At 38.8% G+C, this 27,621-nt stretch overlaps 1 protein-coding gene and 1 long non-coding RNA gene across 11 annotated transcripts in view; both read left to right on the top strand.

Annotated features, from left to right (window-relative positions):
* The first annotated feature begins 5,025 nt into the window (after positions 1 to 5,025).
* On the top strand, positions 5,026 to 6,439 carry LOC307036189. The gene is made up of 2 exons (XR_013807295.1): positions 5,026 to 6,119; positions 6,340 to 6,439. It is a non-coding gene; the product is annotated as an uncharacterized lncRNA (long non-coding RNA).
* A 9,804-nt stretch (positions 6,440 to 16,243) lies between these two features.
* ncam1b (neural cell adhesion molecule 1b) overlaps positions 16,244 to 27,621 on the top strand; it is a 75,713-nt gene continuing 64,335 nt past the window's right edge. For all 10 annotated transcript variants that reach the window (XM_079677315.1, XM_079677310.1, XM_079677312.1 and 7 more), the window contains exon 1: positions 16,244 to 16,531. In XM_079677315.1, the coding sequence (XP_079533441.1) occupies positions 16,480 to 16,531 (52 nt within the window). In that variant the 5' untranslated portion in view covers positions 16,244 to 16,479. The remainder of the gene's footprint in view (positions 16,532 to 27,621) is intronic.

Raw genomic sequence — 27,621 nt, 5'->3', positions numbered from 1 at the left:
TTATTAAGAAACAAACAGTGTCAACTCTGGGGGTTGCTGTCCAAACATTTTACCACCAAGATAGCTTCGGTATTTTACATTTGACCATATTCATTTAAATTCTTTGTGTGACTCTGTAATTGTGTGGTCACAGATCAGTTTTCATGCGTGCTGGGTTATGCTGATGAGGCAGAGGTGAAGTGTTGTCACTGGTCTGGCAGGAATACACTGAACTGTCAGTGGAACTAAGCCGTCTTTGTGCGTATAATGAAACGTGGAGCATTACAGTGACATCTGGCAATGAAACCTTACGTTTACAGCGGTGACAACAAACCACAGCCTGTCTGAATAAATCACAGCAAAAGAATGCATCTTTATGATATATTGGACACTGCACCCTCTCTTTTTGCTGTTACATAATGAATATGCATATGGTGGAGTCTGTGTGTCTCTGTGTGTGCTGATGTGTGTGGTTGTATGTGAGCTTAGTCAGACTCCTCCAGATCTCTGCTTAGCCTACGCAGATTAATATCTGCAGTCTACAAAGGAGCCCTGTGTGCCTTGCAGGACAGACTCTCAGGACAATGAATCCACTGTCTGACAACACCATCTCCCTCTCAAGCTAACTGATATGCACCCCTTAGTCCTGAGATTATAGAAAGCTTAAGTATTTCAACACCAAAGGTGATAATTGAATGAGAGTGCCGTGCTCCAAGATTTCTCAAAGCTTGTCACCAAGTCATTCATCTCGACTGCAGGATATCGAACCAAAGTCTCTTTGACACTTGTGGCTCTGCTTGTGACTTTTGTATTTAAGTGGGGTCATTTAAAAATAAAAGAATGAATACAGCAATATTCAGTTTTTATCTTTTAAAGAGAAAATTAGATGTGCAAAAATATATATAGATTTCAATATTCCGGTTTTCAAACCATTTGCATTTACACTGGCCATTTGATGCACCACATTGTGTTTTGTTTGATTTCTCTTTTGCAATAAGTCATTATGTAACATATACTGCGCGAGTCAGTGAGAGGGGGAGGGTATTCTCAGCAATGCTAACCATTAGCTCACCTCTGAGTCACACTACTATGCACTGAACATGATTATGCATACCCCTCCCTGCAAAAATGACCTCTACTTTTTCTCCCATGACCTGGAAACCAATGTACATAATAGTACTGTATGTTGCCTTCTGTTAGAGAAGTGGAGGAGGAGAGGAGCTATTTAAAAACCTCCTCCAGTGGAGGATGTTCACAAGCATCCTCTCACTAGGAACTATGCTGACAGTATGGCCAGTATACATTAGACTCTGAACTGAAATTATATTCTGACTTAATTGAGAAAAGAGGATGAATTATACTGTGGTAGTAATGTTGTCATAAATACATGGTAATGTACTTCACGTGTGTATGTTGTGAGATATTTATTTTAATGCCACCTTATATATTCGGGTGTGTTAAATTTGAAGGGACAAAGTATATTTTTCCTCCCCAATATAGAGAGGTGAAGTCTTTGTGTTTAGAGTGGGATGTGAGCAGGGGACATCCTTATAGAGAACCGCAGTGACGCGTCGTAAAACCCGGAAGTAAACTTCTTCCGGTTCCTTCGCGAAAAACCAATACAAATTCTCCATAAGATTTTGGAAAATAGCTCGAAATAAGGTCTGTGGTTGACACACATTTAAGAGAGGGATCACGTTTTGTTCAGCCGGATAATCTCCACATGTCAACCCTACTTTTATAATTTTTGAATCATAAATCTAGTCGCCAAAAGCGAAATGCTAACGTTATGCTATAAACGAACTACAAGCCAGTACAGCAGCAGGGTCGCACGACTTCAACGTCACGCCCATTTAAGATCGTTTCAACTGACTTGCACTGAAACTGCACTTTGAACACTTTAAATATATTAACATTTTAAACTGTATACCCCGGTCATCTAGGCCCGTTTTGTTTAATGTGTACCAGGTTTATCTGGTTTATCTAGGCCCTTTTTGTTTTATGTATACATGTCACACTGTGGGAAACGATATTTCGATATTTCTGGATGTATAACACATGTAGAATTTTTGACAATAAAGCTGAATTTGACTTTCGCGTGCTTGCATATTTTAACAAAGCTTTTCATTTTAGCCACACTGAATTTAACTAGAAGTCATGGCTGTGTCAATTACCAGTCTGATATCGTTTTACAAAGATGACAAGAAGAATGTAGATAGAGGAGAGAACCACTACAAGTCAGGACACGTTACAGTGCAGCCTAGATGAAGGTGTGCTTACCGGTGTTGTCAGGGCTAACATGAGGGACAAGGTTTATAGTGTCGGTGAGTAGTCGTGATAGCAAGAGTACCGTTAACCTCGAGTTAATTTATTCACATTAATTCCCATCAACAAATCAATTGTATGTGTCACATGAAATCTTTATTAGGCAAGGCAAGTTTATTTATATAGCACTTTTCAACACAAGGCAAATTCAAAGTGCTTTACAAAAAATGAAAGACATTAAGAAAATGGCATTTAAAATCAGTCATTAAAAAGAAAAGCTAATAAAATAAACATTAAAAGAAAAAATACATGGATAAAAGTTACAGTGCAGTCTAAGATATGAATAGTTCAATTAAAGCAGCGACAAAAAGAAAAGTCTTCAGCCTGGATTTAAAAGTAGTAAGTTGCAGCGGACCTGCAGGTTTCTGGGAGTTTGTTCCAGATATTTGGAGCATAATAACTGAACGCTGCTTTACCATGTTTAGTTCTGACTCTGGGGACAGAAAGCTGACCAGTCCCTGAAGACCTGAGAGATCTGGATGGTTCATCATTTAGCAGGAGGTCAGAAATGCATTTTGGTCCTAAACCATTCAGTGCTTTATAAACAGCAGCAGTATTTTTGAAATCTATTCTTTGACACACAGGAAGCTAGTGTAAAGACTTCAGAACTGGAGCGATGTGATCCACTTTCTTAGTGTTGGTAAGGACTCGAGCAGTGGTGTTCTGAATCAGCTGCAGCTTTCTAATAGATTTTTTAGTGAGACCTGTGAAGACACCATTGCAGTAGTCCAGTCTACTGAAGATAAAAGCATGGACACGTTTTTCCAAATCCTGCTGTGACATTAGTCTTTTAATCCTAGATATGTTCTTTAGGTGATAGTAAGCTGATTTAGTAACTGTTTTAATGTGACTGTTGAAACCAATAACTAATTTAACCCGCTGACAAGAGAGCCCACCTCCGAAGATCGTGACTGGCTGAGGGATAGGCTCGGGGGCAGGTTCTCAGGAATTTCTTGGCTTCTCTCCCCCGAGCCAGAAGAGGAACACTACAGCTTGGAAACACTTACTGTTCCTGAAATTATCAAATCTGTTGGGCATCAGGGACCTGAGGCAATTGTGGCAAGCATGGCATTGTCTGAAGAGCAACAGAGGGCAATTCAGGTGGCTACAACTGGTCAGCAAACCAACCCAAACTGGCATTTGTTCAGGAAAGGAAGGTTGACTGCCAGCAACTTTGGAGCTGTCCTGAGGTCAAAGCGTGTGACTGCTTCCTTTATTGCCAGGGTGCTAGGGCAACAACAGGCCCTTGATGGTGTTTTGTCTGTACAGTAGGGGACTATGAATGAATGTGAGGGTGTCAGGGCATTCACCACTGCAACTCAGATGCAGGTCCATGAGTCAGATTTGTGGCTCTCCCTATCAGGATTGTTGGGGGCATCTTGTTGCATTAAGACATACAGTACATAGGCTAAAACAAAACATCTAAAGATATAACCTTGCACTTTGATAAGTTTCGTGAACATTTTCACTATTTTGACATTTTTATAGATGAAAATTGAACTAAAGAAATAAATGGTAGATTTAATCCATATTGAAAATAGGTGTCAGCTGCTTCACTAATTATAATAGTTATATTTCTTAATTAATTAAGATAAGATATTACTGTATTGATCCCAATTTGGGAAATGCTTGTGTTGCAGCAGCATAACAAGAAAAACAAAATATAAGTTATTATATATACAAAAGTATGTGAGGGATGGAATATTAAATTGAATATAAATGTAGAATGTACATGTGATTTTACGTCCAAGAGAAGCTATGGAGCAGAGAGTTCTCTGCCAGCCAGAGGTGATTTGTTATTAGTTCAATATGTCAAACTGATTTCCCTGACTACAATCTTTAGTTACATGGTGAAACGTTATGCTGCTTGTACTAATAAGACTTATCATATAAGCCACACAGGTTTTAATAGGATGTATTCATTATCTTTACTTATGTTGCGGTCTTTTCAGCAGCGCCATCTCTATAACGGCGATACAGTCACTACCCATTATTTACATTTCACCGTGACATGGACAAAAATGTAACGTCAGCTTACCTCATGGCACGAATCCAGACTCTCCTTTGGAAAACGTTGGCCGGGAAACGATAGAACAAGCACGTTTCATGCGAAGACCTGTGGCTGCAACCCGGAGCAAAGCAACAAACCATTGCGTAGATAACTAGTAGCGCTAGCTTTAGCTAACGTTAGCTAACGTTAGCCAACGAAACGAACTGCCGAGTAAAATTGGAAAACACTGCTAATTAATTATTCTATAATTTGTAAAACTACGGTGTTAAAAACGACAATTTCAAAAATACAGATTCTAATGGTCAGATATAGATATACAGATACTAAAGATATGCAGGTACTTGCTTTCAAGCAGAACACAGGGGAAAACAAATTTAGCGGGAGTGTTTACGTGTTCGGCGTAATGACGTACAACGGCCTCGACCATTTCTGTAGTCCTATTCAGCCATTCGGTAACAACCATCGTTTTTCAGACACGTAAACCCTTCAAAAATCCCCAGTGGGGTCACTGCTGATGTATTTAATGTCGTAGAACAAAACGTGATTTACCTCTTAAATTTGTGTCAACCACAGACCTTATTTCGAGCTATTTTCCAAAACCCTATGGAAAAAATGCATTGCTTTTTGAGGAAGGAACCGGACGTGCTAAAAATGCTAACTTACTTCCGGGTTTTACGACGCGTCACTGCGGTTCTCTATAGAGAGGCGAAGTCCCTCCCCTTCCGGGAGCCTCCATGGGACCCCGGAAGCGGAAAATTATACATAGAAGTCAATGGAGAGAGAAAAGTTATCTTTTGATCCCGTTTGAATTGTGCCACGAATGACACATATGATGTTTGTCAATCTTAAACAATCATTTCCATGCAAAAAAAGTCACAGTTTGTCGTAAAACTGCTGAAATATAAGACTATGAATAATACGCAACTAGAAAGACTACAAATCCCAAATGCATTCTGGGTCGCGTAAGTGATGTCATAGGCGATAATGCTCCAATGCTGGTTGTGACTCGCAAAGCAAAGAGGAAGAAGAAGACTGATTTATTCCCTCCAATAAATATAAGAGATTGCTCCAATAAATTCACTTTTACAAGATGCCTGTGTGCTTTGTACGAGGTTGTAATCACAAAAGAGATCATACCACTTGCTCGTTCTATCGCTTCCCGTCTGATGAAAGGACCAGGAGTCGTTGGACCAAACATATCAGGTAATATACATGTTTTGCATGGAACATAGTCAAGTTAGCTACCTAGCTAGTAGCGAGCATGTTAGTTAGCATTATATTACATTACTTAGCCTTGTCATTTGTATTAGCCTTAACACGAAGTAAACCGAAATGTTAAACAGTAACAGTATTCATGATGGTAAGTATTTTGTGAAACATTTGAAGAGTAGCCTATCGCCCCCTCCACCAGGTGCTAAGGGGGCGGGAGGTAGGCTAACCCCACATTAGTATCAGCGATCTTTTCTACTTAATGCTATCTGCACAAATGGTTAACATTGACCATTAAAAGATCAGGCAGTTCAGGGAGAGTCGAAGGAAGGAAGGCAGGCAGCTTTGCATGACATTCTTCTGGATGTGTTTCATTGTGATGATAGTGAGAGTGAGTCAATCTGTTTGTTGGAAAGACAGTAGTTGAGTGATTACTGAGAGAAAATTATTAAAAGAGATAATTATTCAGTGTTGTTACTTTAAAGTGTTGTTACTGACCTTTTTCTCTTTTATTTTCTTTACCTCACCTGTAACTGCTGAGACCCTGAGGAACAAGCACACTGGACTGACCTGCTCTGGCAACCTGATTTCCACTGTACGTAATAGTATTTGGTTATGGTATATTATTTATATACATCAAAGGCACAATGCACCCCCCAGAGACACACATGTATTGAGTGTGATATTTTGCATTGGTCATGTGAAATCATCTTTACATACTAGAAAACTGTAGGAGCTGCAACTTGTTTTGAAATTGAATTTTTAATATCCGATAATAAAGTTGATCTGTTTTCTTTATTCTTCTCTCTTCCCAGCTCCATCCATCACCATTCTCTGTTCCTGCAGGTCCTGCTTGCTAATCAATATTCATATTTTTTTACACAATTACAAATAAAGTCAATGTATTGTATGACATGAAGTTGTGCTTCATTCTGAGTCAATAATAAATTCATTCTGCCTTCAGCTGCAAAATTATTGTGGACTGCACTGACATCCATGTAGCTGCCCCCCAGTAAGATGAACCAAGCCAAGTTGACATACTCAACATACAGCTGTACTCTTAAGTTTACATGAAGAATTTGTGAAATATTGGTAATAACAGGTTTAAATGATTATTATTAATTATATAATTTTCTCATCGTAGATGAGCAGACAGGGAGCAGATGAGAAAAGCAGAATATGCAGCTGCCATTTTCCACATGGAAAAGAGAAAGGGCCAAGTGTATTTGAGTGGACAAAAGAGAAATCCCAAATACGAAAAATAAAATTATACAATTTACAGATATGTATACAAATAAATATATATCCTATATACACTATCATGTATAATGATGGTGTATGATGTAGAAGGAAGTGTGGTAGATAACAAGTAAATATAGAGTTACATACAGATCCATGTTACAGCAAAAGATGGAATAACTAAGAAGCACGCAGTATAATAATAATTACACGCAACAATTAAATAACTGCTCAGCATCTCCACCACAATCCCAATCTGCTGTGTCCTGTTTTCCTCCCCTCTGCATAACACCCCATCACACATACGAAACACAACGCAGAGTCCGAGGGTGTTAAGAGTATGTTTATTTAAATGTCCTCCTCTCTACTGGCCAACACAGGGAGCATATGCTGGGTGTAGAATTGTTCCAGGAGGAGGAGATTTCCATGCCATGCAGGGTCTTTGGGGATGGGGAGGATGATCGTGGTCCACAGCAGCAGAGACTCCGGTCTGTGATGTGCAGCTGTTATATAATATACAATACATTTTTTTGAAAAACATTTGATCAAAAAATAAAGATTTGGTCAGGATCTAGAGTCAGTGTGTAGTTTATTAATTAATCAATGCTCTCTACATTAGGAAAACACATACCAGTGTACCAGAGGGAGTCACACACAGCTGTGCCTAGATAACCAAACAAATTGACAACAGGGATGCAAACTCATCAGGTATGAAAAAGGTGACAAGGATCCGAGCCCCCTGACCCCACAGAATATCGGCTTTAAAATTAGGAATAACAGGATTTTAGCAGTCAGAACAACTAAAGCAGCAGTGTTAATATTAACAGAAACGCCATAGAGTCACATCTAATAGAAATATATAAAAAGCATTTATTTTAATTGTGTAGCAGTCAGTTTATAATTTTGGCAGCACTGTTGAGCATTTTGAAAATGTATTTTCATGCCTCTGTGCAAGGCTTAGTCTTTCTATCTTTATAGCCACTGGTGTAAAGTAACCAAGTTCATAAACTCAACAAGTACTATACTTGGGCACAATTTTGAGATACTTGTACTTTACTTAAGTATTTCAATGTTTTGCTACTTTGTACTTCTACTCCACTACAGTTCAGAGGTAAATGGTGTACTTTTACTCCACTACATGTATGTAATACCTTTAGTTACTTTACAGATGTGGATGAATGATGTGAAATATAATCAAGTGTTAAATCAGACTTTAGTTCCACCTGGAGTAAATCCAAAAGCTACCCTGCCTGCAGTATACAAAGTCATTCAAACTAGCTGCACCTTTACCAGCTTTGATAACACTTTAATGATCAGTCATTATAAAACATATCATATTATTCTGAAATGGACCAATCTGCAAAATGACTACTTTTACTGTCGCTACTTTCACTATATTTTGATAATAATAATTTTCTACTTTTACTTGAGGAACATTTGGAATGCAGGACTTTTACTGTAACATAGTATTCCTACACTCTGGTACTTCTACTTTTACTCAAGTACAAGAACTGAGTACTTCTACTTTTAATCAATTTCAAGATATATACTTATACCACCTCTGTTTATAGCCTATGAAAAAAACGATTAGAAAACGAAGGCTAAAGCTAACGTTAGCAGATAGTGACAATGTATGCTAGTTAGCTAGCTCAACGATAATATTGCGACGGGGAAAAAAAACTTTTCAGTGCATATCACGCTCTGCCGCTCCGACAGGGAGCTCTACTCTGAACACCTGAACGGCCCGTTCTAACAGCTGTTCACCAGCGGTCCAGTCTGTGCCACAGTGACTCCGGACGCACAGTTAATATTAACGAACGCACCGTAGGTAATGTAGCTGCTGAAGCTAGACCATCATCGCCGAGCAGCAGAGGCTTATTATACATCATGAGCAGAGCCGACAGGCAGGAAGACTCGAGCACACAGCTCGCGCTTCATTATAATATATAAAAAAAAGCTCGCGGCCGCACATTAATCCGGGTCCCAGACCCCCTCCCATACCCCAAAAATATTTTTATTGCAGATCTACAGGAATCATAAAAACGACCTATTTTGGATTCAAAACGGAGAATTTCGCCGAAAGGTGACAAGTTTGCATCCCTGGACAAGATAACCAAAATCCTTGAATCTACACACAGCAAATAAACTCAAATGACACAACGAGATGTAAAAAGGAGATCACACATATAGTCGATATAGAACTGGCCGCTTCAATCTGAAGAGCAACTAAAACAAAACACGGGAGTGTATCTTGTTCTTGTGAACACTAATGTTATCCACAGCATACACAGACACCACAAAGTTCTTAAGGAGAAAACTAGTTGCTAAAACAAAACACATTAGTGTACCTTGTTAGCTAGCTGACATTAACCTTAGACATTGCACTCATATTACTCACTGAAACCTTGTAAAGCCGGTCCCGCATGCTGGCTCTTACAGAACCGCTCCCTTTCGTGTATGTACAGCTCTCAACATGCCCAGACTTGTAGTGATTTTCACCTCTTTTTATACTTTTTCGCCTCATTCTGAAAGAAACAGGTGACATTTACTAACGTGACAGCCATCTTTGTGATGGTGACGCGTATTGTGCGAGACCAGAGACCTGTAGTTCACTGAGCGGTTTCACACAAAAAAAATTGTAACTTCACAGTTTTACGACACATTTTTATTTTTTTGACTTGCAAAATGTTCTTTTAATTTGACAAACATCATATGTGTCATTCGTGGCACAATTCAAACGGGATCGAAAGATGACTTTTCTCTCTCCATTGACGTCAATGTATAATTTTCCGCTTCCGGGGTCCCATGGGTCGGAGGTAGATGGGCGGGACTTCGCCTCTCTATTTGGGCATAGCTCCAAAACTCTGGAATATTTCCATCGTAAAAGAAGAGGGTGCGTTCCACATGCTTAGGGCAGATGTGTGTGTGTTTTCATTGCAGTAAATATATGTGCTGCGTGATTACTGTTCAACTATACCTCTGTTTTTATTCTTTCATGTGTGGGTACTAAGTGGCTACAAACATTGTGGAGAAATTTGCTTAAACATGTTTTATTACTCTATATGAAATGGAAGCAGCTTTTATGACAGGAACGAGAGAGCTGGGGGAGAGGACATTCTTCTTAAGATTTTCAGCATGTCAATTATCAGGGAAATCTACTTGTTTTAAATAGATGTGTGTGGTTAATTACTTTGTATTAATAATAACAGTATGTGTAAAGGAAGCTGGAAATATGCAATGTGAAACCTTTTATTTGAAGTAAAGATGTGAACAATAGCTCAAATGGCTGGAAAGGCTGCAGGACAAATGAGTGTGTTCTCTATATTGGGCCTGTGTGAAGTTTGACTATTTGAAAAGCATCTCTAATACTGCTTAAGAGCATAGGTAATGTGTTCCTCGTTATTATTGATATGAAGGTAATTTACATGTATTACGTATATTTAGCCAACTATAACAACTATATCTTAACACATATTTTTAAATTGTGTGTGGTAACCTGAGGGGGGGGGGGGGGGAGATGGCCACAGAGACAAAGAGCCATAAAGGGGATGTGTGTGTGCTGGTTGCAAGATGTGAAATAAGATAAGGAAACTTGTTGTTTAAAGCAGGTTCGTTCCAGACACCAAAAGGTATCTGGTTTTCGTCAAACTGAAAGAGACTTTTTGTTTCCGGGTTTCTTCTGCTGTGTCGCGCTGATTGGGTACGACAGGCCATGTGTTGGTCTCTCCCAATGAGATGACCTCTGGGGGAAACATCCACACACCTCCTCCTGTTCGCTCTCTTTTCTTCAGGCTGACCAGAGAGTAAGACAGGAGAAAGAGCAGGAAGTACTTCCTTTGTATTTGTATTGTTACTTTTTATCATTAAAACAAGATTATTGTTTAACTTGCATTCTGGTGTTTCTTAATCCCTTCCTTTTTACGAATTTACCCAGCTTACCAAACGACACGCGGAGACGAGGTTGGTTTTAAACATCCTCCGATCTCCAGCAATGTGCATGTACGCGTGAAAGAGTATTCATGTGTGGTGATGGCTGAAACAGTATGAGAGGAGGCTGGAAAAAGGGGGGGTTGAAATGAGCTGTAAAGAGAAACAGAGCGACGGGGAACACAAAACGGATAGATTGGTGTGTCTGGAACGTGTGTTTTAAGTTTAAGGCTTGTATATGTGTTTATGTTTTTGCTTTTAATATATTTATTTTAATTTCTTCTATTTTAAATGTTTGTTCAATTTTGAACTCACATGCAATACCTTGTTAACATGCTTTTGCATGTGACAAAGATATCCCATATTGTGGTTCAATAAAGTATTTTTAATCAAATCTGATCTAAACTAAGCTTATCCAATCTGATAGAATTCATCAGTATGTACATTCTACTTTGTGTACTAGTGTTATAGCTGTAACTGATTCATTTTTTAAAAGGATTCATGGGTGATTGAGGTAGATAAAAGGGGATGTTATGTGTGCTTTACCACAAACTGACAGCTGACTCAGTTGAACAGAAATGGAGTTGAAGGCTCTTAGGAGACACCATCAGTAGGAAAATTCATTTTTTATGAAAAAGATTAAGGCATGCCGATGTTACACTGCAAGTGAAAAAGATGAGAGCAATTTAAATAGGACTGGAGCACAAAGTTAAAAAACACAACACATTTTTCGAAATTATATAATTTTATAGTTTTCTACAGACTAATTGAAAATTATATCTCAAGTTAAGCTTTTTAATTAATGAACTAAGTGTAAGGCTATAATAAAAAGATAAACCTAAAGTAAAAAAACAAAACAAGCTACATCAGCTTCAACTCCAATGCACACTGAATAAAACACTACCGTATATTTCGGAGGCCATTTATATGCATGAGTCACTAGCTGAGTCACACTCTGCCTATCTATGATGCCCAAGCACAAACGCCACTCAGACCTCCCTGCTCTCCCCGACAGTGCCATTAACCCATCTACCCCCCTTACGCTGTTATTAAATTCTTAGTAGATGGGTGTTAAAAAAAAAGAGGAAGGAGGAATGTCTGAACATTTTTGGGGCCACACACCCTAAGATGGTATTTGTGGAAGGAATTGCTATAGAAGGATGGATTGCAGGAAATGTGCAGGATTGGACAACAATGCATTTTCAGCCAGCAGATTGATTTGGGTTTGATCATTTTGGCCCTTTGCATGTGTCTGCTGGCCAACCGTGAACAAATCAAAGGCAGACCGCCGTCTCAGGCTGCCAGATGCTTCAGTTCCACCCTGTTCGAGCAAACAACTTTCTCTTCACTTTGCATTGTTGTTCTGTCAGGCACCATTCACTTTAAAGCCTTAATAAAAGTGTGTTGCATAAGGCTCTCTGTGGTCATTGGAGAGGCGAGGGAGTTCGGCCGAGTATTTGACTCATACTGTAGCAGCATTTTTGAAAAGTATAGAGTTGATGACTGTGGGTTTTCTTTAGCATTTGTTGGGCTTTTTGCTATCGTGTTGTTATCTCTTTGGAATGATTTTGATAAAAGCAAAACAAGCTGTTCTTTTGTAAAGCAACACTGATGTTAACAAGATAAATGAGAAGTATGTATTTAAAATTACAAATTAAACTGTATTAAAGTCTGTTATCTGTAATCTGTATCTTCTGGAAATATAATATGACGAAAAAAACTAAAACCCCTAACAATTCATGATTGCAAAATGATTTATATTGTAAAAAGCATTTACAATTTGGGTTTATCAGCATTTTATATTTATCATTGAGGATTAAGACACATCATACTAACCTCGAGGAGTGTCCATTTACAGTTACAAAGAAATTACACTTGATAGCTTTTGAAGGCTGATTTAAATATTATTCACACCCCACTTTCACTATATTTAGGAAAAACAAAGATTGAATCAATAAAGTAAACTAAATAAATAGATTTTCCAACACAACTATTTCCAAGGGCTCTTAATAAAAGCTTTGAAACTTCCTTTGAACAATCACGTTATTCATTAAGGCTGGGCGAGAAGAAAAAAATCTCATAACATTTTTGACCAGATGCCTCAAAAACAGTTGTTGCGTTCACAAAATAATTTCTAAAAATCATTAAAAGTATTGTGGATGAAATGACTGAAAAAAATATACCTGCTAAAACCGTCTGTTATGAGAAACAGACCGCTGCTTGTCACTATTCAGCCTTAAAATGGAAGATTGCAATAATACTTGGCAATACTGATTTTTCTTAAGGAACATTTTACAAATTTATTTTAATAAGTAGTTAAAGAAAAACATAACACATGATTGGTAAATGACTAATGACCTCTTGGCTATGGACACAATGGTAAAAACAATGAAGCCCTTAAATAACATAAACTTTGCAATCATGGCTATAATGATAATTATATATACATGCTATACTGATACTACTAATACTACGACTACTACTATTAATACTTATAATAAAAATAATAAGTTAACAAATACTATTAATTAATTTATCATAAACTACTATTAATAACACAAAGTTTGGGTTGCCAGGTTGTACTATCCTTTTTTAATCCTTTTTATATTGAGTTCTACATTTTGTTTATAAAAGTCTATTTACAAATACTTTATTATATATACTTAATTTATATGTTTAATATTATGAATAAAGTCCTGTTCAAAGGGATTTTTTCACAACCTGACAATTATAATAAAAAAATTGAGAATATTTGTTTCTCGGCTGCTAGCCTAATTATTTATGATTATTTAGTGGGAATGCGGATACAGCATTCCTACTATCTGTTATGCTACGAACTAAATTCTCCCACATTCCACATCGCAGAAACTCCGTTCAAACATCAAAACGTTCAGCTCGGTCAGGAATCGATGGCTATTACTTTTCTTATTCATAACTTTCATAATTCCAGAGATACATCCCATAATTCATCACATTTTTAACATGGAAGTCAATGGAGAAACTCTTGAGACTTCAACAATCTTCATGCAACTTCAACTGCTAACTGCTCCTTCATACGTTCACTCAGAAACCTCATTCCATCTTTAAAATGTTACACATCTTTCTGATATTATTCGTGTAACACAACTTTTGAATCTGATTTGTACTTTAGAGATATTAAACATTGTTCAGACCTTGGTAAAGAGGCCTTCTTCAGATTTTAGAGTGCGTGATGTCACAGCTAGAGTGGAGGACAGATTTCCTTTTGCCTTCATATTTTCTTTTAAACCTGCCATAATTCCCAAACCCTACATTCCTGAGACATCATTTTTCATGAGAAACGTAGGAAAATATCTCGTAGCTTGAAAGATAAAAAAAAATTAAGCTAAATAATTAAACAAAATGCCATGGAAACCTTTGATCTCTGGACACATCGTTAGCTCAAATATAAACACCTGTGTCATGGAACAAGGTGATGTCATAACTCCAACTGACATGCTCAGAGCAGCAGACTTCAGATAATGGTTAATGGTCCTGCCCTCAACAGCTCTACGTCAATTATGGGGTGTCATCATATGCCGTTTCCATGGAAACGCATCCCTCGCCATAAAACACAATGTCGCTGTAACTCCAATGGACACGGTCCGATCGCCCCCCAAACTTTGCTTGTATATCACCGGTCAAACAGCTCTGCTCGAGTCCTCACTAACACTAAGAAAGTGGATCACATCACTCCTGTTCTAAAGTCTTTACACTGGCTTCCTGTGTGTCAAATAATTTATTTCAAAAATATTGTTGCTGGTTTATAAAGCTTTGAATGGTTTAGGCCCAAAATACATTTCTGACCTACTGCTAAATTATGAACCATCCAGATCTCTCAGGTCTTCAGGGACTGGTCAGCTTTCTGTCCCCAGAGTCAGAACTAAACATGGTAAAGCAGCGTTCAGTTATTATGCTCCAAATATCTGGAGCAAACTCCCAGAAACCTGCCGGTCCGCTACAACTCTGACTACTTTTAAATCAAGGCTAAAGACTTTTCTTTTTGTCGCTGCTTTTAATTGAACTACTCACATCTTAAGCTGCACTGTAACTTTTATCCATGTATTTTTTCTTTTAATGTTTATTTTTATCTTTGCTTTTTAATGACTGATTTTAAATGCCATTTTTTTAAGGTCTTTCATTTTTTGTAAAGCACTTTGAATTGCCTTGTGTTGAAAGGTGCTATAAACTTGCCTTGCCTTGCCTTACGCCAAATCTGAGATCTCTCCATAGGCTGTTGTCATGGAAAGGCATCCCTCCCCATAAAACACGATGTTGTTGTGATACCTATATGCAAATGGCCTAAAACAGCACCAGACTTCAGATAATGGTTAATGGTCCGGCCCTCAACAGCTCTATGTCAATTATGGGGTGTCATCATATGCCGTTTCCATGGAAACGCATCCCTCGCCATGAAACACAATGTCGCTATAACTCCAATGGACACGGTCCGATCTTCCCCAAACTTCGCTTGTATATCACCGGTCCATGCCTCAACAGCTCTACGCCAAATCTGAGATCTCACCATAGGCTGTTTCCATGGAAACGCATCCCTCGCTAAATACACAATGTTGTCGTAACTGATATGAAAATGGTCAAAACACCACCAGACTTCAGATGACAGTTAATGGTCCAGCCCTCAACATGTCTATGTGCCTCTAGTGAGTTTTCCTCAAAAGCTCTTGCCATGGCAACGCATCCCTTGCAATAAAACACGATATTGCTATAACTCCTATGAAAATTGTCAAAAAGTGCTTAAATTTCACATGTTTGCTAACAGTCCAGCCGGGAAGACATCTACGGGACAGTTTTGAGATTTCTTCAAATGCCATTGCCATGGCAATACAATGCTCGCCATGAAACAGTTTTCTCATAACTACAGTGAAAATGCTCCAAACAGCCCAAAACTTCACATGTTTGGTAACGATGCAGCCATCAACATATCTAAACGTATTATGGGGTGTCATCAAATACCGTTGCCATGGCGACAGATCATTCGCCATCAAGTTAGTTAGTTAGTTTGCAGTTAGTTTGCAGTTCAAATATTCTGCTGCTTTTCCAAGCTTTTTTACTTTCTTTTCTTCTCTTATTACACATTCAAGCCCCCAGTTTTCAATAATCTTTAAAGCTTTAATAAATAAAAATAAATATAGCCTAGTCAAGGTCATTAACTGCAATTTATATTATTATTTAGCATTTAGTTATAGCATACATAAACTGTAGAATTTAGTTAAGCTTAGTTGATGAAAAGATGAATAATATCCTAAATGCATTTTTTTTTTACTGGAATTTTATTATTTAAGCACCTCTTTTATTATTGCTAGGATACAGTCTTACATGTATTTTCAAAACTGATACAATAATAGTATTCCTTAGCATTATTTGAACCGTCTTTTCTTGTCTTTTTGTATTATGATACAATAAGGGGGGGGGGGGGGGGTTCCCTGTGATGACACTGTCTCCCTTTGAGATTCGCGCACTACTTCCCAGGGTTTGTCCTCTCCTCCGCGGATTGATCCACGTTTGTGAGAAGGCTCTGCTTGTCAGTCAGACTTTGAACAGTGCACTGGCGCTCTTCTCTGCTAATCTCTGGCCGCTGCTTGTCACTATCAACGACTCTCCTACTGACAGTTACCACCGACCTGCTTCAGAGGAATAGATTAGGATGAAGATTTTCTGAGATAAAGCAGGGAAACACGAGTGCAACACGGTAGGGCGCGAACGGAAAATAAACGTTAGCTGAGCCGTTTAACGTTTACTCGGGAGTTGCGATGGTCCAGATAAGGGATATTTTTTTAGCCTTGCTACTTGTGGGCTGTGCAGGTAAGAACATCTCTCATTCAACACTTACGATATAAATGTTTATGTTTGACTCTGTGTACTGGCACCCTATAACAGTGGTCCGGACGGCAGATATCCTCTCGCCCCCTGGTCTTCCTCCTCCTCCTCCTCCTCCCCTCTTCTCCCTCTGCCCGCAGGCTCTGTTTAGCAGATGCATCGGCAACGGTACTGCGCCTCCCGCTAATTAGCTTACTGGCGAGCAGGGTTGTGTGTTTTTAAGTAAAGACAGCTTGCTGCTAATGTGCTAGGGTACCATTTTCTCTGAAGGCAAACCCACAGTGGGCTACATATTGCGTACACTGCGTGACCAGCCTGTGCGCTGACTTAGCTTAATTGTACATTAAATAAAACATTAATGCTCAAGAAGGACAGGGTTTAAAATTGTATTATCACGAATGGGGGAATTATGTGAATGGAAATGTGGCATGGGGATTTATGTTTTTCTCTGAAAATATGATTTCGGTCTCAGTTCGGATGGGACGTGTTTGTTTTTGATGGGAAGTGATGCTGGGCTCCTTGTATTTGTACACACACACACACACACACACACACACACACACACACACACACACACACACACACACACACACACACACACACACACACACACACACACCCTTCTGGGTTGAGTCACGTTCTCTTAGTTAAAGGTACATTGTGCAAACACATGTTATTATGAAGTGCACCTGACCAGTGTGCAGTGCCATGGCATTTATCGGAATGGTTATCAACAATGGTTCCTCACTTGAATAAACTACATGAAGGGACAGTTGTGGGTTTATTTCTTCTCTCTGGCACCGCAACAGAGCAAGCACAACTTCTACCCGGAATCATGTGTTATGTAATCTGATGCCACGATACAGGCTTTGAAATGAGATCCTCTAAATTGGTTCAAATATGTATCATTATGTAAGTCTAAATGAGGGAGTTTTGCGACAAATTACATTTTTAATAGCCTTTCCACGGCATTTTTATTGTTGTTGATTAAAATCAGTAATTTGACATGTGAGGCGATTATGGTTGGAGTAGTTCTCTCAGCTACACTCAGGATCAGGGTAATCGTGGGATAGCCTTTTAATCCTTTATGTACAATTCAATATGTGCAAGGGTGCTCCTCAGGCAGGAAAGAAACGCACAGGGAGTGGAGCCCTGCATTGTAATGAGAACACCATTTGTCTGGGGTTGGAATATTTTATGTAGAATGTCAATATTCAAGACCCTGATGATAGGATTCAGACTTCTATAATTTAAGCACATTCTATACATAACTCATCTATCTACCACCACTTACACTAATAATAGGAGTCAACTTGTTAATGTTATGGAAGCATTAGATGAGCTCTGGAAATCCTCTGTTTGAGACAACATCTTTTAAATGGTTTTAAGTTGTAATCAGTCAGGACATCTGAAGCTATGATAAATGTGTAGGAGAGTTATACCACATGAGATACTCCAAGTGAAGGATCTTAACAGTTATTATAATTTGGCTATCATACTTTGATGTTTGAGGCTGATATGGATTTGTGCCATTATTAATGTTTGCATACATTTACATTTCATATCGCAGGGAAAGCTTTAGTTTTTATTCCAAAACGGTTTTACAAGCCTGCATTTGAATAAATCATGATAGCTTTATAAATAAAATTTGCCAAATATGAATATTAACTGAATAATTCATAAACGCACTATAGTGCAACTCTTTAACGGCTAACACTATAACTGTCCTGTCAACTTTAACACTGACTCTTCACAATATAACATCATAGTATAATCTACCGTCAAGGTTTCAGAATGTGGGTGTTGACTTGGTGCAGGTTTCTCAACATCCATAGTGTTAGATACAGTTATGATGAATATTGATGTAACAGAGTTCGAACTGCATGATTCTGAGCTTGAAGCATCCCTGAAGCTAACATCTGTGTTTGTTTTGTATTCCTTTACTGAATGTACGGTTGTGTTTGGCCCCTGCACAAATGTCAGAAGAAATACTTTTATAAGGGTTTTCTTTGGAGATGACTGCACATTTTTTGGAGATTTGGGATGAATTAATCTTTCTCTTCCCCTTCCTCTCTGCCGGCTTCATGCTCAGTGGGTCTGTTGGGCCTCTTGTCAAAATTATTCATTAATCTTCTTCTAACTGATACCTGCAATATGGGAGGATTTCAAGACTGCATTTCTGACAGAAAAATAGCAACCACAAATTATAGTGAGAGAAGCAAACCTGGGTGAGGTAATGGATGGGTTTCCAATGTCCTCAATCTTTTTGGTATGATGTATGAAATGCAATCTCCATCTCACCATATGCGTCCCTCTTCAACAGCAAAGTGTGACTCTCTAGTACAGTAGGCTTGTGTTACATCATCAGGCAGGTCATGTGGGAATAATGACGTAGCTGCTCCATTTACAATTCAAGATGGAATCATGGCTCACTGCAAGAGCTAAGACCTCCTCCTCACATCTGACATAGCTTTCTTTCATAAGGATGGAAATCAACAATGCTCAAAACAATGGAGCTGCTTTTTCCAACATAACCTTTAAAATGTGAATATTTCACATTGTGTGCTGCTGGCAACACATTTGTAATTTATTTAGGAGATAAAACAAAACATACATATCCCTTCCCCCGAAGAAGACACGGCAAGTCCTGTTGGTCTCTCTTCAGTTGCTGCAAGACGACAGCCAATCAGGTCACTGCTACACAGATTGTTTGAAGGCAAAGATCTTCCTATTCGGTCCCTGACGTAATGATGAGGCCTATGATATCTAAGGCACAACATGGTCACACCTTGCAGAACGGCAGCAGCAGGAAAACCTTGACCAATAGCATCAAAACCCAAAAGTAGGGTTGCCCTGATTTACCCCTGACCAGAGATGGCAAAAGTACACACATCCTTTACTCAAGTAGAAGTACAGATACTCGTGTTTAAAAATACTCTGGTAAAAGTAGAAGTACTGACTAAACTTCTTTACTCAAGTAAAAGTACATAAGTATGGGCTTTGAAATGTACTTAAGTAAAAATTACCCATAACTACCAGCTCTTTTAAAGAGTAACTGACCTCCCTTTATATTAATAGAACAATAATGTCATTGTTAGCTAATGAATGTTTCGATGCTGAACAACGGCAACATGACAACGTTTTCATTGGTCCCTCTTCTCTAGAGAAGACCAGGAAATGATGGATACACGGATCGTGTTCAAATCAATAGGCACGCAATGACTCTAAATAATAATGATCACGCCACCAAACACAAATTAAAACTAAAGTAACAAACCTGTTTTGAAAATGTAAGAAGTAGAAAGTCCAGGTATTTGTGTTAAAAATGTAAGAAGTAAAAGTAAAAAGTCGTCAGAAAAATAGGTAGTGGAGTAACGTACTGATACCAGAAAAATGTAGAGTAACAAAGTATTTGTACTCCACTACTTCCCACCTTTGCCCCTGACCACATACGGCCCTCCTATTTAGTTAGTTACTTTTATAAAAGCACAATTCTGATGCACTAGAAGAGTCCTTGTCACTCTTGTCATACTCTTTTTAAAGACTGCCCTGTACGTTTGTAGAAATATAAATGAATGAAATAGTCGTGCGTAAGATGTTCTTTAATTTGGATCCTCTTCGATGCTGTACCTTCGGGCTAAACAGCCCCCTGCATCGCAGTAGTAGTTCCAGTGTTTCCCACAGATCTGAAATATACTTGGGCGGGTGGTAGCAGCGGGCGGGGGGGGGGGGGGGTCCATTAACTGTTCACAGTATACCAGTAGTGTCTCAATGATATCCAATCTATTGGGTGTATTTCTTAGTTTCGTCAGTTGTATTTTCTTTTCTTTTAATAATGATTCCTTATTACACCCCACAAAGGATCATACTAACTTCATGTCTTTGTTACACTACCCCGTCTGCCTACCTTGCTCTACAGACTGTTTTCTTCCATTTCATATAATTGGTAGACATGCCAGTGTTTTTCTATTGTATTGTTGTTCTTTTAGTGTAACAATCCCAAATCGATTGGTCGACATGGTTCATTAACGTTAGTCAACTCGTACTGGCACAAAAAACCCTTCTTCCCAAAAAGTATTCCTTTTATAATGACATTAAAAACCCATAAATGTCATATTTTTCTTAATGAAAAACTAAAAACAATTCATTTTGTTTATCAACATTATTGTCAATGAAATGTTCTGTGAGTCAGTTCTTTGTTCTTTTAACACTACATCATGACTCGGGGCTTCATTAGACTGGTAATGCAAAACATAATTAAATATTAACTTAAAACCATTGTGGAAAGCAATTTTGCTGGTGTCGTTTAATTTTTTGCTGAACCAGAGCAGCAATATTGACTGTACTGTGCATCTGCAGACATTTCTCAACATGTCTTTCACTTCGAGGGTCAACCAGTGCTCTGCAAAATGATATTAAAGTCAGACACAGACGTTCTGAGAAAGGTCCATTTGGGAAATCCAGCCAAAGCAGGTGAAGTGCTAAGCCTGCTCTCTTCTCACCTCCATTATCTGGGATTTTAGTTTTGTCTTATCAAATAACTGAAGCCGCCAAGAACAGAGTGTCTGCTGCAGAGCTACAGTATAGAGGCTGCTTATTGGACCAGAATATTACATGTTACTTGTTAGATGCTTTTATCCAAAGCGACTTACATACTCAATACTGTGGGCAATCCCCACAGGAGCAATTTGGGGTGAAGTGTCTTGCCCAAGGACACAACGACATGCTGACCGCAGTGGGGTTTGAACCTGTGACCCCCTGATCCGAACACCAAGGCTCTATCCACTGTGCCACACGCCTCCATGTTTAAGGATGGAGCTGACGATGGAAAAACACAGCAACTGGATTCGGAGACAATTTCTGTGAACTGTCACCCATGCATGTGTGGGGTATTTAATCTATTCAGACTAGTCTTTTCAAGGAATTCACATGTTATCTTAACCGTGAGACAGTCAGTGAATCAAACATCAGACTGTAGTTTTAAAGCTGCCATAAATATCTCTTTTTATATCTCATAGATGGCAAGGTTTTTATCCAGTATTAGGAAGGAAAGGCACAAAAGAGACTGTGGTTTGTTGCAGCCGGAACTACTTGACTCTACTAATGATGGGGAGTGGATCAGACAGATCCAGGTCTGAGAGAGTTGAGAGAAGCCGCGTTGCCTAAGGACGTTATAAAGATGACATTACACATGCTCGTGACCCAGTGAAGCTCTGTGGGGGAATATTAAAACTCCTTTCCTAAGGGCCTGCTTACAGACGAGCCACAGACTGTGGGTTGTAGTGGTTGTTTTGTCCCTGATAAGCGTTTGTGGTGGTCAGTATATCAGCCCTGTGAGGTTTGAGTTATAAGTTATTAATCAGGTTTCCATTAAGACCATAAATTAGGTTAAACACTGAGGCCTCTGAAGCGAGATTGTTGTGTTTATTCTTTCTGAGGACATGTACTGAAAACCTGCTTCATACGTATTGCTTTTTAGCTCAGATTGCAATCTTCAGAATCAGAAACAGGTTTATTACCAGGTAGGTTTACACGTACGAGGAATCTGACTTGGTATCGTGGTGCATAAAAACAAAAATTAAAAACACAGGTAGAGAACTAGAAAAATATTTAAAATAATAAAAAATATAGTAAAATATAACAGTATTTACATTGCAATGGAATGGAATAAGAAGGAATAAAACATGGAATAAAAATTGTCAGTAATACAAAATCTTACTTCATACCACGGTATATTTCCTTCTCTCAAAACTGGAAACATATTAAGACCTCAGAGCTATCACAAAATTAGAGTAGTGTGTCCTTGTCATTCATCAAATACAAAACAAAATAGGCCAGCACTTTGAGCAGAGGATCCCCGAGGACATGTAACCCTAGATTGGTAAAACCTTTAGGCATTATATGGCCTCTCTCCACTTGGAGGCAGTTGCTCTGTGGGACAAAAGAAGCCTTTGACACTGTTGGAGACTTTTGTCAAGTATCTAATATCGACTAGGTATAACCATCTCTTTAGACAAGGCTTAAGACAACTTTGTGGCTATTTCCTTTTTGATGCTCAGTTGGTCAGTTTTGACCGGTCATCTTCTGCTATGTAAATGCTTGGTGCATTTGGAAAAATATTTATAATCTTTTCTCACAAGGCTATTCACTTGCAAATAATACTCACAGATGTGTCCTTATGTCTAGGCTGTTAAGAAGTCATTGCTCTTCCTAGCCCTCCTTGTGTGAGAATCAGGAGAACACAGGACTCCAGTGACTCAGGAGTAAGGCGCCTTTCACACCTGAAAGTCTGAGCAAAGGTTCACAGCTTTGTAACAGTGTTTACATAATATGATTTTCTTGTTCTTTGTTTTACGTTGCAATTATGCAAGACTGCTAAATAACTATATACCACATGTTGTTATCACCTACGAGGTGAACCAACACTGTACGTTTACTGCCACTTGACAACTCGACTGTTAACTTCTCTTCTGCTCCAATGGCTGTCAGATCTTAGCGCATCTTTTTCTCTCTCTCTCTCTCCTCTCTGTCTTGCTTTACCACACATGCTAAGCACTGAACTTTTCCCAATAGACGCTCTGTAACTCTTTATAACGTGACGATAGCCTGCCAGAACCTCCTTTAATCGGTCATAAAGTAGGAACCATCCTTAAAAGGTTTCTACACTCTATACGAACCAGACCATGGTTTGATTTGGAATGAGACCACCTGTTTTCATCAAACCTGGGTCCAGCTATTCTGCTCGTGGTTTCCTACCTGTTATTTTGGTTTGGACCCAACTGTGAAGTCAGAAAGGGCCCTTAGCAATCACAGCCTTGTCTTTGGCCCATGTGGCCCCGTAAAAAAGAAACAAGTGTACACTCGTGTCACTATTCATGCTGAAAGAAGTGTTGCAGTTTAAAGAGCCACAGTTGAGTCTTCTCAACACAAACTCCTGAAAGCAAGCTTTACATTGTGTCCGTCTGAGTTTAAGAAAATGAGTGCACGTCTCATAACCGCCATAAAGCAATATGCTGTTGGCTATGATTTAGCTTTCGACTTCTTTTATTGAGTGTGAGGAGAAGCAATGTGTGTGTCTTCTCATGCATCCATGCACATCATGGTACATTCATTATTAAAACACTATAGGGTGCATAACCATGCACTGAGCAGGGGAAATTTAGATTGCTATGCCCCTGGCTTTCTTTTTATTTAGTCACCATAGTGTGTCTCCTATCTGCTAACGCTACACTGGCTTAGTCATTGCCTGGCAACTTGGAGATACCCCTGTTTCACACAAAGTCATGACATGCAGTAATTTAATCATGGGGAAAATATCCATCGTTAAAGGAGTGAAGTGACACTCATTCTGCAAAAAAGCAGTAATTTGTAATCTCTAATTGAATCACCCTGAGAAGGCACTATCTCCTGACAAGCCAAAGCTGTTTCTGATCCATTCAATATGCGGGATCCTCTTTGAAAGGATGTCAGGGATTCCTGGTAAAGTAATTCTGCAGGCAAGTATATCCTAAAAGTCAACTTAATAGTATTACCGATATTTTCTTTTTTTATGTGAGACATTTAATTGATTACGTAGCATTCCAAAGCTTTTTGAGTACTTTATATGACCATCACACTTGCACTCAAACAACCTACTCTTTATGCAAAGGCTCTTATTCAGAAAAATGTTGCCTAAGAAAGATTTCAATTGATAATTTTCTTTTTCTAAATGTGTTATTTCTTAAAGCCAATCAATCAATCAATCAATCAATCAATCAATCAATCAATCAATCAATGTTTATTTATACAGCCCAATATCACAAATGTTACATTTGTCTCAGTGGACTTCACAGTTTGTACAGAATATCAGTATGACAATACGACACCCTCTGTCCTTAGACCCTCACATCGTACAAGGAAAAACTTCCAGAGAAAACCCACAGTTTAAAGGGAAAAATGGGAGAAACCTCAGGGAGAGCAACAGAGGAGGGATCCCTCTCCCAGGACGGACAGACGTGCAATAGATGCCGTGTGTAAATCAAAAACATAATACATTTGCAACATAGGTAGTCCAAATGTTTGGAAATGCATGTGTGTATAATAATAAGCCAACATTATGAGAGCTGCCTGAAAGGTAGAGAGTGATATGAAGTGCTTATTATTTGATATAATATTAGTAATATCAATTTGCTTAAGATAGTTGTATGTCTTTTTTACCAAGTCATCAAAGGAAAACAAAGATATTTATATTTAGAATAAAACATGAACATTCACAACCCAAAAGTTAATTGATTTCTCTGTTCTCAAGAGAACATCTTTTTCAACATTTGTCAATGCACAAAGTCAAAGTGTTTTTCTCCATCTGAAATGTCAAGACGCTCTTCTAAAATTACCCAGCTGTGAGCGCATTGGAGGCACAGCATTTTGTCATCTGGGGCGCTTTGGTAGGGTCTGGTTGCTATGATACAGAATATACGCAGAAATGAAATGTCCAACTTGCTGTGGTTTTTGCTCTGTACGAAACAAAGGCTGAAGCCTGTAGGGAGAGGGGACCGCTGCTCTGTGGGTTCATTACATTTTGCAGACAAGGAATTATTGCTGTGATTAAGATTGTTTTGTACAAGACCTGAAGTTAGACAGAGCCCGCTTCTTTGTGGTATTTAACCTGGCCCTCCACCATTTTGATTGGAAGGATCTGTAAAAGTGACAGTAAGTACAGTGTTATACCAGAAAAAAGGTTTTGTGGACAGAGAACAGGTTGAAAAGGTAAAGTGTCAATCATTCGTTGGCTCGCTGTGGGCTACCATGCGCTCATGAGCATTGTGTTGGCTCACCCTGTCCTACAGCCACATGTCATTATTTTTGGACAACAAATATGAGAGGAGGTGATGTCATTGGGATATGGAATTAACTTCATAATCCTTATTTGTGCACAGTCATTTTAAATTATGTTTCCAAAATGGCCAAAGATTTAAAAAAACGTACATGGCAACATGACACCCATTTTACATTTGTAATATAAGGTGTAGCCCCTGTAAATGCAAATGCATAATACATACTTTATTTTCATTCAAAATTAAACATTATAACAATCTGAAATCTTAATAGCCACTTTAGAGATGTCAAAGAAATGACATATTCTCGTACCGTCGTTTTCCTCGCTGCTTGTGTTCTGCAGTACGTGGAGTAATAAAGCTGTCAACAACAGATGTAACAGAGGGCATTGTGAAATGAAGTTCTTTTTTTACCATTCTGACAGCTAGTTCCCTTACAACTGAGGTGTAGGTAATTTTACCCGGGATGGATTAAAACATGTATTTCTGCGAATACAGATAGAATCAACAGGCCAATGTACCACACAGACAGATGCTGACTATTTACCACAGACCCCACCCCATTTTAGGTACGTCAACCTATCAGATGTAATCACTGGAGCTTGGGCGTTGAAGACATTTTCAGAAGCTATAAAGGGTCATTTTAATGTTTTCTTTCCCAGTAAATGCTCTGAATTGCTCACATTAACAGGTAATATCATCGAGAGTTGAACAGAGCAGAATTCCTGGACCGAACAGACCGGAGGTGGAAGATTGGAGGGGATTAGAGTCCATCTCTGATTCAGAGGTCACTGGAGGGCTATAGTTAACTCGCCATTGATGGAGATCTGGTATTGCATCTGATTTGTGAAATGGCAGTTTGGATATGGTTAGGCTTGGTAAGAGCATCCTTGGACAGCTACACAACCACATACCCCTTATCAAAGAGTTTTCTGACAAAAGGGTTAGGGTGTGGGTCCATGTAGTGTTTCTCTTTGGCAGCATTTAACCTTGTGACAGATTGAGAGGTCATGAGGATTTGCTAATCCTTTGTCTGGAAAGGCTTAAACCTGTTCCATGCTTCTTGTGGTAAGTGATATTGCACGATTGCGGTAAGGCCGATGCTGTGTCGAGGGTCTACAGAAGGTCTGAGCACCAAACTGCACCAAGCTGTGTACCTCCCATTGTTGCAGTCAGAGCTGAACGACCAGACGTTCAAGTGGATCGTGGTCGCGCCGCGTTGACCAAACTGACCGCAAGAAACAGGTTTTTGTGGCTCAAAATAGGCTGGTAATGGGCAAATGTATGCTTCATATACAAAATAAACTCTTCGTCAAGAGGGATACAGCAAACGACGAATGCTGGCAGACTGAAAATGCAATATCCAAACATCGGTATATATTTTTTAAGATGTCTATCACACTCCTCCCAAAAGGATCTCCTCTCAGTGTGACTCATTGACTTCTGGAAGATGTCTTGCACTCTTTGCCAGCAGAAGCCGGATGTTTCATAGACCCCATTGTGCATTTCTTCCATGGATGTCATAGAGAGCAAAGGCAGATGACAGAGCCTCTAAAGCAAATTCAAATATTTCACATCACCATTCATACATGTAGTGGCCATGCCAGTATAGATAGACTGGGTATCTTTGCAGTCTTAATCAGTTGGCACATTATCTGGAAGAACAACAATATATAACTATTGCTATCCAAAATTATTATCATTGTTGATTGTATTTACTAATCGTTCCGAGCCTGCACTTTTCAGCAATTCAATAGTTTTATGTTCATGGTTGTGGTTCAACATTACAGTCATTTCCCTACAGCTTTTTTATGGTATGGTATGGTTTTCAAGCAAAACACATTTGAAACATAGGCAGTTTTATGAAAATGGATGCACATTTTGTAAATCACTACTTACATTTTTTATTATTTGACTATGATTAAAAACCTTTTGCTCTAGGAACAAATCTGTAACCCTGGTGTACATATGATGTTGGCAAACTGCAATCATCCAATGTTTTCTCAATGGCATGCTGGTGATTTGTATCTACTCCCACTGGAGATTTCTTTACATCAACCACCATTAGTGGGAAGAGGAGATATGCCTGTGAATTGCTATACTCTGCCTTATGACAGCACATGGCTGCTCTCTCTGCCTGAGTGGCTACAGTAGCACACAGTTCAAACAAATTCTGACTGAACAGGGTCAGCGCGCAGTTTCACCAGTGGACGGATATAAGCAATCATGCTGGAGCATTAAAAACATTTGACATCAACTGCT

This window comes from Notothenia rossii (genome assembly GCF_949606895.1).
Source record: "Notothenia rossii genome assembly, chromosome: 4".
Classification (NCBI taxonomy): domain Eukaryota; kingdom Metazoa; phylum Chordata; class Actinopteri; order Perciformes; family Nototheniidae; genus Notothenia; species Notothenia rossii.
Note: the sequence above shows the minus strand (reverse complement) of the source record. Positions and strands in the feature narration are given on the sequence as shown.